The sequence below is a fragment of the Oncorhynchus masou genome, chromosome 31 (assembly GCF_036934945.1).
Source record: "Oncorhynchus masou masou isolate Uvic2021 chromosome 31, UVic_Omas_1.1, whole genome shotgun sequence".
NCBI lineage: Eukaryota > Metazoa > Chordata > Actinopteri > Salmoniformes > Salmonidae > Oncorhynchus > Oncorhynchus masou.
Genome location: NC_088242.1, coordinates 35,560,632 through 35,572,318, shown reverse-complemented (window position 1 = coordinate 35,572,318; position 11,687 = coordinate 35,560,632). Strand labels below are relative to the sequence as shown.

The window sequence follows — 11,687 nt, the reverse complement described above, 5'->3', positions numbered from 1 at the left end:
TGGGATCTTGCAGACATTGATGTAGCTTTGGTCTAACTTTATGAAACGAGCACCATTCGTTTGAGTAGCCTGTTCTCTACGCGTAAAGTAGATTCTGATTCTACAAATGGGGAAGATTTGTGGGCTTGACTCTCGTTGGCTGAGCGCTCCAAAGCGTCACCGTCTGTCACTGCTAAAGCCGTAGGCTTTCCCCTGGTCTCTCTAGTAGTATTAAACAAGTGTGGAGCTATAAGCTGTGAAGTGTGCCTGTCATACGATTTACCTTTTTTAAACACTTAACGCCAATCTACATATGAGTAAAAGGATAACACTAGTCAAGCGCATCCTGGAATTGCACTGCAGATCAAACTGTGGACGGCTTTTCTCACATTTTGTCACATTCAAATACTAAAGAAAGACCTAACTTGATGGAATAACGCGTTTTGAATCGAAAAATATGGCAAAGATATTATTACATCTGGTGCATTTGTTATTATTTTTAAATTCCAGTATCGGGGAAGTTTCATCCGTGGAGCCATCCGACATGACGCAGCACGACAGCAATATCGAACAGGCTACGGATCACTCTTCCGCGCGCCAAACCGCATCGCGGGACATGGTCTCAATCAATATGTTCAAACTCTATGAAAAGTACAGTAAGGAGCCTCACCGTTATCGAGACGGAAATACCGTGAGAAGTTTTAAAGCTATTCCAAGTGAGTGTTCTCCTACATGTTCATATTTTACTGCATGATACCAGAATATCACACTTAATATGAACGTGGTGGGCTGCTGACAGATGTAGGCAGGGTACTTTGAACGCAGCAGCTAGAGTAGCCTTGGAACCATACAAAGTGACATAAACATAATTTTGCAAGCGCAAAAAGTTAATAATAATTAAGTTGGGCTATTGTATGTGTTTTATATAAGCACCAACCATGCCCTGTCACCGTTTTGGTATAGGCTCACTGTGATCAGGGAGTATGGGCTACTGTTACTATTCATGAGATGTTAGACAAGAGCCTATTATGACACTCACTCAGAAAACTCCATTCCGTGCTCTCCTGAGCATTTCCATATGGCTGAGACCTATTCAGGGGCAATTTTTATTTTTCAAACATTAGTGGGAGTCAAGGGATGACATTAAGAATATTGTTTATGGTAGTCAAAATAGTGTGTATTGCAATCAGTGTAATCATGCCATAATGATTGCACTGTAGCCTATTGTATGTGATGATATTTTACCCACAGATAATAATTTGTGGCTTTTATGACATTGTGGTTGCAGAAAAGCTGTGGAAAGTAGCCTACATGTTGAAAAAGAATGTGTCGACTTAAAAATGCTGTTGACACACATGATCATGTCTTTCTTTTCTTTGCAGGAGTCTCCGCGAACAGCGTGTGGTTCCATTTCAACCTGTCGACCCTCCAGGAGTCGGAGGTCATCCTGTCCGCCACATTCCACTTCCTGGACCAGCGTCCCCGCCACCGGCCCTGGATCTGCCGGCGCTCCCGAAATGCTTCCTGCCGCCTCCAGCATCTTCCCCCGTCCCAGCTCCTCTTCCGAGGAACATCCCCGAACTCTGCCTTTGCCTCCCCACTGGGCAACATCACCCTGCCCCCTCCCAGGAGAGGGTCCTGGCAGACAAGGGAAGTCTCCGGTGTCGTCAAAGAGGCCCACGTCCTGGGAGAGCTCCTCATCTCAGCAGAGTTTGACTTTGGGGTGAGGCCCCAGAGGAACCAGGAGCACCTCTCTCCAGTCAGCCTACCATACGTCCTGGTGTATGCCAACGACGTGTCCATATCTGAGCCCAACAGCGTGGCCATGACCTTGCAGAGGTACGGGCCTTTCCCTTCAGGCGAGGAGCCCACCCGGTCCCCCAATGCATCTCCTCCAGCCTCCAGGCTGAAAAGAGAAGCAGTGTCCCCCCTGGACCAAATACAGAACAATAACCTGCCTGAAGTCCAGTTTCACACCCTGAAGAACCATGAACTATGGGAGAGCACTTATTTTGCTCCCAAGATTAAGCCCTCGATGAAACATGGGCGAAAGCAAGGCCAGGTGCTGAGCTTTGATGAGAGGACCATGAAGAAGGCTCGCAGGAGACAGTGGAGTGAGCCCAGGGTCTGTGCCCGACGCTACCTGAGAGTGGACTTTGCAGACATCGGCTGGAGCGAGTGGGTGTTAGCCCCGAAAGCCTTTGATGCCTACTACTGTGCAGGCACCTGCAGATTTCCTATTCCAAAGGTAAGTTAGTGTCGTGTTTTACTTCAGTGTGTCGTGTGGTATTTATTTCGCCAATAAAATGTTCCATTGTCTTGAAAATACGCTTGAAATTGATTTAATTCATCCGATGATACTGCATACAGGGTATGCTGTATTAAAAGCATTCCTGACAAATGTGATGTCATCCTCATATTTCCTTGTGAAAGAGAATCCCTCTCAACTCCAGCTTCTTTCCCTCTCTGGCTCCCAGGTTCTCCGGCCCTCGAACCACGCCACCATCCAGAGCATTGTGAGGGCGGTGGGAATCGTTCCCGGCATTCCGGAGCCCTGCTGTGTTCCGGACAGGATGAGCTCTCTGAGTGTTCTCTTCCTGGACCCCAGCCGGAACATGGTGCTGAAGGTTTACCCCAACATGTCTGTGGAGACCTGTGGCTGCCGGTAGAACCACCCGGGAAAGAGCCTCAATGCATAAATGCATAAAAAAGAAGACAATGAATCAGACAGAGTGGAGCAGGAGAGACATTCAGTCAATAGAGTACAAAAAGAAATACATCTTTGGATGAGACTACAATGGATGAACTCACCATGGAGGGAGATATGGATTATAGATAAGTGTTTAACGGGTGGTGGGATGCAGAGAACACTATGTCTGACCCTCCGGTGAGTGTGATTCACACAGGATTTCCTCTGTCATTCAGCAGCTCGACTGTAGGTGATTTGGGGACTGTTTGACTAACTGTCAGTTCCAAGCCTTCAGCCATCCAGAGCTGGCTCTTGATCTATACCCAGACTCCAGAGTAACTCAAATACTGGACCCTATTGCCATATACTGCACTTAGACTATTGGACTCAAGTCTTCCTACGGCACCAGACTCAAAAGCTCAACCTCTGTAAATAATATTGTAACTAATACAACTAAATGGGACTTTTTTTTGTAAATAATTGATGGAATCCTAAACTATGCTTTGCCTGTCGTTTATGTAGTGTTCACTAGGTGTTTGAAATCATCTGCTAAGATAAATGGTTAATGCATGAGAGATTGTACTATTTTAATAAATAACCCCATATCGTTTTCTGACTGTATGCATACTGTGGTCATCTTATAGGTACTCACTGTGCTGTGGAATATCAAATGTAATGGTTGCATTAGTTTGAATTCGGGATCCGCTGTCATCATTTTCAAAGAAAGGGGAGATACGCAGCACATTGCTGCCACCTGCTGTTTTGAAATAGAAAATAGTTACAAAATTGCCATTTTTGAAGATGTGGACCTGAGATTTATTGTTTTGATGTTATTGATGAAACAATACACCACTAATGTACAATTCTTACATCCGACATTTTCAACATCATACTGTATGTACAGTTGATTCATGTAAAACTACCACAAAGGTGTTGAGAATATTGTGCTATGTAACTTCTATTTCGCCATGACAGTTTTTCTCAATCGCTTTGGCTCATTTTCTGAAACCGTCTGAACATTCTCTAAACTGTAAGTGCAAATGTCACAACTGTTTTATGGGACTTCACAACTCTATTTACATGTCTGCAAAAATGTAGTAACTCAGCCAAAACATTTAATTCATGCTTCAAAACCTAATTACTGTATCAGTGAATTGGCCGTACTGGTCAAAATGTTTAGATGTTTTTTCACCATGACAGTCAACCCTGGAAATGTTTGTTATACACACATTTCAGTTTTGTTCTACTTTTCTGTAGACACTGACTGCTTAATATATACAATAATGTCAGTTTTGTCTAGCTGAATGCTATTGTGTATCACACTGAGCTTTTTAGATACCGACTTCAACAGTAGATACAAGTTTACTGGGAAAAGTCAATACTGTACAATACTGTAGGACACAGTACATTTGTATGTATACAGTACTTTTTTTTGTAGCAATGTGTTACATGTAAACAGAAAATTCACATTTACATGTCCATTTTTACATATTTCTTACATGTAAAGTCATACACAGTGAACAGAAAAGTTGACGCAAGATGGTAGTTCTGTAAAAAAAAAAACTATCAATTGTACCTCCTCACAGTACGTAACACTACAAGTTACCCACCTTCTTGGTGGACATCCTGTCACTTTTGTTGGCCTGGCAGGTCATTTTCCAATTTAGCAGACATCACAAACATTCCATGTCATAGATATTTATGGAATATACATGTATGTCAGACAGATTTTGATAATTCAAATGGATCATTTGGCACGTGATGGCTCACGAAGGAAAGAATGCTTAGAAGTTGTGAGGAGTATTTTAGTTTCGCTGAGAATCAACTCGTCAGTTTTGATCAGCCATGTGCATGTAGTTATTGTGCAAATTGTAGACAATTGTACTTACTCTTTTGCACACATGCCAAAACACGTTCAATTTGCTTAAATTTGAAGAAGAAAAAAATCTAATTCGAGAATTGAGCCAAAGCGATTGAGAGAAACTGTAATTGAATTGTGAATATGTCCGTTTTTTATCGTTTCTGCTTAAATTGCCAAAATATTGACGAGATTGACTAAACTTAAATGGAAATAAACTGAATAGAACATAAAGTATAGTTTGTATAATGAAAAACATGGAAGATTGTGTGGGGTTGTAATCATTTTAGGATGATGTTGGCCTGAGTCCTCTTTGTGTATCATCATCCTATGATGATACATAAAGAGCATCCTACATACTTACAGTTTTAGTCAATAGGCTAATATTAGAATTAAAGGCTGCTCCAGGAATGTTTAGGAGATAAGAATGTGTTACTCATTTCAGACAGGTTAAGAAAGTCCCTTCATTTCCAATGCATTAGAAAATGTATGTCAGAGGATATTTCAATGGTCTTCACTCTGTTTTTAGGGACGGGTGGGAGGAGTGCCCCTGACTCAGGCCAACGTCCTCAGACACATTTGCCTCTGATGTACCCCCCACGATGACACTGGTTCCTAGCCACTGTATGACACACTGGTGATGAAGAAGGTGTTCTACCCAACATAGAATGATGCAGCTTGATTCATTCAGTGCTACCAATTTAACCTGTAACTAAAATTGAAAAGTACATTTGTTACTGTTTTCTCTGTTGAATAAGTTTGATATCTATATTGTATCTGAAAGATAAACAAGTCTTACTATGTACAGGGTTGGGTAGGTTACTTTCTAAATGTAATCCGTTACAATTACTAGTTACTGGTCCAAAATTGTAATCGGTAATATAACTTTGGGATTACCCAACCTCAGTAACATAATCAGATTACTTTTAGATTACTTTCCCCTTAATTAAGAGGCATTAAAATAAGACAAAAAGGATCCATCAAATTAATTCGGTGTATCATTATAGTGGTTTCTGACTTGTGCCCAGACACGCTCAGATGGAGCCAATTTAAACTTGCACCTTTTTTTCATTGCTGAAATGAATGTCATTGAGAAAACAGAAAGGTGTCATCATTTATTTTTATTGCAAACATCCTTTCTAAATTCAGTAGTAATCCAAGAAGCAATAATATAGTTTTTCAAAAGTATCTGTAATCTGATTACAATATTTTAGCTGGTAATTTAATTCATTACAGTTGCAGTTTTTTAATATTCAGATTACATGTGCATCAGTTACTCCCCAACCCTGATATGTATTTCACTGCCTTTCCGAACATATACATTTTGATTTCCGTTGGCCTGAACTTTGACCCGCATGTGGGAAGCAAGAGGGAAGAATTTAGTAAAGTGTTTGTCAGTAGCCCCACAATTTCCAGCGTCTCTCTCATTATCACAGTGTGTCTGCAAATGTTTACAGAATCTTCATTAACTTCAAGCCCTCTAACGATAACAAAGCCTAAAACAAGACATCAATGGTCGAGATAAGAATGGCCGTGCTACTATTTTCGGTTGACATGAGGCTACTGTTTACTCTAGAGCATGGGAGTGGACCCCCAGAACTATAGCCCTAGCGTAGAAGAATCTCAATTTCAACAGATTGTCACCCATAGTCAGTTTTAAATACATAGTGGGAACTGGGAAGGTAAAGCGTGTCGATTGGGAAGGATCTGATCTGAAGATGCAGTGCTCAAGGCGTTTCCTCTTCCAGATGTGTCTGACTTTGCTGGTGTCCACGGGCTCCTGTCGGTGCAAACCACTGAACGATGTCCTCCAAAGTGAAGATCGCGGGGGCTTCTCTGAGACTTCCGAGCAGGACCTGGTCGAAGAGGAGGACAGGTTACACAGCTTTCTGGGAACCATGAAGGAAGAGTTTCTGAGGAAACTCAATTTATCCGATGTCCCACGGGAGCACAGCAAGATATACCCGCCACCGTTCATGATTGAACTGTACAACAAGTATGCCTCCGACACGTCCTCGATGCCTCGTTCTGATGTCATTCGCAGCTTCACCGTTCAAGGTATGTACATAGGCAAGTCAAACATGAATTTGGGGGATTTTATCAATGATTACAACATGTTCATACATAGACACTGTATTATGTATGCGTATTAAACCTGTGTGCCTCTAAGGCTGTTGATACAAATAAGTGATATCAAATATGAAACTATGTATGCCTTTTGCCCAATGTTGCAGATGTCAGTCACTCTGAAAAAAATGGCACCAAGTCAAAACACAGACTTCTGTTCAATGTAACTGTCCCAAATCACGAAGAGGTCAACATGGCAGAACTCAGGCTGTTCACCCTGCTGGATAATGGGACAACCTCAACCTCTACCAATGGGATCGGGGCTTCCATAAAGGTCTATGAAGTGGAGTATAAAGGAAACAAGGCCATTGCCCACCTTGTGGATGGGAAAGAGGTCATTGGGACCCATCACTCTTGGGAAACTTTCAATGTGACCACTGCCATCCAGAGTTGGGTCAAGTCGGACCGCGGGGCCAGTGAGTTTGAAGTGGTGGTCGACAGGTGGGACTGTGGGCCTTTCAAAGGCGGAGGTTTGGACGTGAGCGTGGGCGTGGGCGTGAGGGATAACACGGCAGCTGCTTTGATCGTCTTCTCCAACGACCTGGGGAGCAGGAAGAGAGAGGCCAAGAAGGAGCTGAGGGAGATGATAGTTCATGAGGAAGAGACACTCTTCTCAGGGAGCGACTGGCAAGGGACCAACGACAATGAGATCCCCGTGGACTTACACCCGAGGCGGAAGAGGCAGACGGACACCAGCTACTGCCGACGGACCTCCATGCGAGTCAACTTCAAAGACATCGGATGGGACCAGTGGATCGTAGCGCCCCCTGAGTATGACGCCTTTGAGTGTAGAGGGGTGTGTTACTACCCCCTGACTGACGACATGACCCCTTCCAAACACGCCCTCATCCAGACCCTGGTCAATCTCAAGAACCCCAAAAAAGCCAACATGGCGTGTTGCGTTCCCACAAAACTCGACCCCATCACGGTCATGTACCAGGAGAATGGTGTCATCACTATACGACACCCGTACGAGGAGATGAAGGTGGCAAAGTGTGGATGTAGGTAGTGAGGGCTAACATCCATGGTGGTCCCCTTTAACCCGTTACTGTAAATCTGTACAGTTCTGTTGTGAGATGCATTTGAGTTATTTTATTGAGTATATGTTCAGCGAATGCACAGTCTGTCTAGAATAGCAATAAAGCCTATGGTACAATATTTATAAATTATTTATGAGCATTATCATTATTGTTATTAAGGTTTTAGAAAATAATATAGGGTAGCCTAGTGGTTAGAGCGTTGGACTAGTAACCGGAAGGTTGCAAGTTCAAACCCCCGAGCTGACAAGGTACAAATCTGTCGTTCTGCCCCTGAACAGGCAGTTAACCCACTGTTCCCAGGCCGTCATTGAAAATAAGAATGTGTTCTTAACTGACTTGCCTGGTTAAATAAAGGTAAAATAAAAAATAAATTGGATCTACAGATGTAGGATCTTAGTTATGTGCGCATGCAAAGCAATAAATACACAACGCATGATTGCTTACATACTTATATTATTATAATAATTTAATTTATTCTGTTCTCTCAGACGCTTAAATGACTTAAGCTATTAACATGAATCCAACGTCCCAATGTGCAGACTGCCACAACAGACTGGCCACCATTAGCATAAAATAACTCACCAACAATAACTCTTGAAACGTTCAAGCTGGAGACACCAAACCAACTTTCACATTTCCAGGCTATTCTAATTTCAGATTCTCTAAAACTTTAATCAACTGGAACAATAAACGTTTGCATAAATTAGCATAAAATAACTCACCAACAGTAACTCTTGAACAGTACAAGTTAGAGACACTAAACCAACTGTCATATGTTCAGGCTATTGTAACTTCACATTCTTTCAAATCGTAATCAACTATAACTATATAAATGTGCACACGTTTGCATAAAACAACCCACTGACAGTAACTCTTGAACCATTTCATCTAGAGGCACCAAACCAACGTCCAGATGTTTGGGCTATCCTAATTTCAGAAACTTAAAAACTTGTATCAATCAGAGACTGTGGGTTCGCACCCAGGCTCTGTCATAACCGGCCGCGACCGGGAGGTCCGTGGGGCGACGCACATTTGGCCTAACGTCGTCCGGGTCAGGCAGGGCTTGGCTGGTCGGGATATCCTTGTCTCATCGCGCACCAGCGACTCCTGTGGCGGGCCGGGCGCAGTGCGCGCTAAACAAGGCTGCCAGGTGCACGGTGTTTCCCCCGCCACATTGGTGCGGCTGGCTTCCGGGTTGGATGCGCGCTGTGTTAAGAAGCAGTGCGGCTTGGTTGGGTTCTGTATCGGAGATCGCATGGCTTTCAACCTTCGTCTCTCCCGAGCCCGTACGGGAGTTGTAGCGATGAGACAAGATAGTAGCTACTAAAAAAAACAATTGGATACCACGAAATTGGGGAGAAATTATCAATTATAACTATATATATATATATATATATGTGTGCATTAATTTGCATAACTCTTCAACCATTCAAGCTCGAGACACTAAACCTACTTTCACATGTTCAGGCTATCCTAACTTCAAATTCTTTAACACATGTATCAACTATGACTGAATAAATGTGCATAAAATAACTCCCCAATAGTACGTCTTAATCTGTTCAAGCTAGAAATACTGAAGCAACATTTAGATGTTCAGGCTTTCCTAACTTGCAATTCTTGAAAACTTTCATAAGGATAAAAATGTATACACATTTGCATAAAATAACTCACCAAAAGTAACTTCTCAACTGTTCAAGCTGCCAAACAGACATTCACATGTTCAGGCTATCCTAACTTCAATTATTTCTTTATTTTTTAACTAGAACTATGGACATTTGTATACATTTACATAAAATAAACTACCAACAATAACTCTTGAACTGTTCAAGCTAGAGACACCAAACCAACTTTCACATGTTCATGCTATCCAATCAATCAAATCAACCCTTCACCAGCTAGCATGCGCATCACATTTTCTTCAGAAAATGCACTTTTCTAGTTTGATCACTCTTTTGTTGCTGAGGATTTTCCTGCACAGCAGGAAATGCAAACGTGTTGTGTATTGGAGTTTTTGAAAGGATTCTCAAGTTTGTCATTACCTCTTTGACATTTCAGACTTGATTTGCCCTAACAAAAAATGTAGCAACCCCTACAAAAATGTCCATTAATTATAATCCACATAATAATTTGCATTTGTTGCAGGATTATTTTCCTGCTGTAGCAACCTGGCTCAAATTAAGATCCTACATCTGTATTAAATCTGTGTGCATCTATAGTTTGATATCTATAACAAAATTAGCATGATATCTAAAGAGTTTGTACATAGTGTCGTTTATTTATCAGTTGGCTATGAGGACTATCTTGCTCTACAAGTTTTAATGGTATTAGAGTTTTAAGTATTTTTATAGCAGGGAATTTTTGATTATGACTTCTAAATTATTGCTTTGAATTAAATATGGATTGTTCTCATTAGTTTCATATTAGAGTCAGAGATTGTGGATTATAGGTAAAGGTTGCACTATTACATAACAGTGCATTTTTTGTGCTGCAGTTGTACTATATGAATATTCAATGTGCATTTATAAAGTTCAACTTTTGTGGAAGTTCTTCATTGAATAATGTGTAAAGAGCGCACTCTACAGGTGAACAATAAGCAGTTGTCTCAACACATCCATAAAACTTTAAACAGAGTATCTTTTTGTAACTGTGTGTTCATTTGAATGTATAATTGTTCTATAAAGTAAGGAGTTGGTTTGAATCCATTTTTTTTCCTTATATATCTTACTCCTTCATTCATTTTCAGTTTTTTTGAATATCTTTGTAATTATTTAAACGCAAATACTGCACACGTCTTAGTATTCAGTACATGTTGATCCCAACATGTCAAAACCAGACCATATTTCAGTTGTAAACAGGTCACACATTAGTCAATACCATAGTGGTAGATAAAGGACTCAAGTACCCAAAAGTCCATTTTAGCACGAGCAGCGCCATTGAGGACATCCACCATTTTGAAGTAGTCAACTGAGTGGGATTTCCTATGGGTTTAGGAAGGATCACATAATTCCATCCAGGTCACCAGGAAGGATCAGCCATTGAATTATACTCGTGAGCAAACATTCCATAACTGCAGGTGGCAGTAAAGCACCAACCTTGGCTTTATAGTTGTTCAAACAACACACTCCAGGTGGCATTATGCACCCTTCGTAGTAAAATAATCTTACAAACGCCATTATGGGAAAGACACAATGAATTTGATGTCTATCTATGGTCAATGCACATCAATGTATTCTAATCAGAGTTGATGGGTCCCCTAGTAATGAAGCTAATGTTTGTCAGGAGGGGATGAAAAAGTCTGGATGTAGACACTTACATCACCACTTGACAATAAAAACAAATAAAGCCCCGTCTTAATATACCACCTTTCCATTAAAAGCCTACGTGACGTCTGATTTTAGCCTAATTAACCGAGACCACAATTGCCTAACTGAGTTCCTCCCCCTGATGACCTCCCCTCTATCCATATTAGTGCCAAACATGCCCTCTTAAATGACGCAGTGAGCAATGCACCGGGAGTGGAGTCTTAAAATGAGATTCCAGGTCCTGATTGGTCACAAAGAATCACCAGACGGGCTTATGTAAGACTGGGTATTAGAAGTTAAAGTGAGATTAACTTACATACTGTGCTGCAGCATTAGATTATATGTGGTTGCGTAATTATGTGTTGTAAAAATTCCCAGTGTTGTAAGGCTTGTATTAGCATGCCTTTAAATTTCCGTTTTGAACTCACTCAACCTTAAATTATATTCCAACCTAAATGAACACAGTGGAAATGTCATTAAAATCGGTGAGTAAAAAAATGTAAATGGTGAATATATACTGTGAGTATTTTCATACTAATGGTAGTCCATGTTCATGTTTATAATCACTTCTTCTAAATCTTTGGTTTTCATCCTAAATCCCGTGTTCAATGCAGTGTATCACATGTACACACGTGAACACAAACTGTGTAATCATCTCATCCACTCGCCCCAGACATGACCTCATAAAGCCT

At 41.3% G+C, this 11,687-nt stretch overlaps 2 protein-coding genes across 2 annotated transcripts; both read left to right on the top strand.

Moving 5' to 3' along the window:
- The first annotated feature begins 221 nt into the window (after positions 1 to 221).
- Positions 222 to 3,278, top strand: LOC135523881 (growth/differentiation factor 10-like). Its single transcript, XM_064950879.1, has 3 exons — positions 222 to 695; positions 1,362 to 2,227; positions 2,457 to 3,278. The coding sequence occupies exons 1-3, from the start codon at positions 437 to 439 to the stop codon at positions 2,646 to 2,648; spliced, it is 1,317 nt and encodes a 438-aa protein (XP_064806951.1). The 5' UTR covers positions 222 to 436; the 3' UTR covers positions 2,649 to 3,278.
- A 2,864-nt stretch (positions 3,279 to 6,142) lies between these two features.
- Positions 6,143 to 10,295, top strand: LOC135525172 (growth/differentiation factor 2-like). The gene is made up of 2 exons (XM_064952912.1): positions 6,143 to 6,584; positions 6,761 to 10,295. Exons 1-2 carry the CDS (start codon positions 6,245 to 6,247, stop codon positions 7,660 to 7,662), a joined length of 1,242 nt encoding a protein of 413 aa, XP_064808984.1. The 5' UTR covers positions 6,143 to 6,244; the 3' UTR covers positions 7,663 to 10,295.
- Positions 10,296 to 11,687: the final 1,392 nt, after the last annotated feature.

What these genes read in the sequence shown, in the direction of transcription:
- LOC135523881 (XM_064950879.1), top strand. Translation starts at nt 437, where the DNA reads ATGGCAAAGATATTATTACATCTGGTGCATTTGTTATTATTTTTAAAT. An exon ending in AAGTTTTAAAGCTATTCCAA is followed by an intron (nt 696 to 1,361) that starts GTGAGTGTTCTC and finishes TTTTCTTTGCAG; the next exon opens with GAGTCTCCGCGAACAGCGTG. An exon ending in GCAGATTTCCTATTCCAAAG is followed by an intron (nt 2,228 to 2,456) that starts GTAAGTTAGTGT and finishes TCTGGCTCCCAG; the next exon opens with GTTCTCCGGCCCTCGAACCA.
- LOC135525172 (XM_064952912.1), top strand. Translation starts at nt 6,245, where the DNA reads ATGCAGTGCTCAAGGCGTTTCCTCTTCCAGATGTGTCTGACTTTGCTG. An exon ending in TCGCAGCTTCACCGTTCAAG is followed by an intron (nt 6,585 to 6,760) that starts GTATGTACATAG and finishes CCAATGTTGCAG; the next exon opens with ATGTCAGTCACTCTGAAAAA.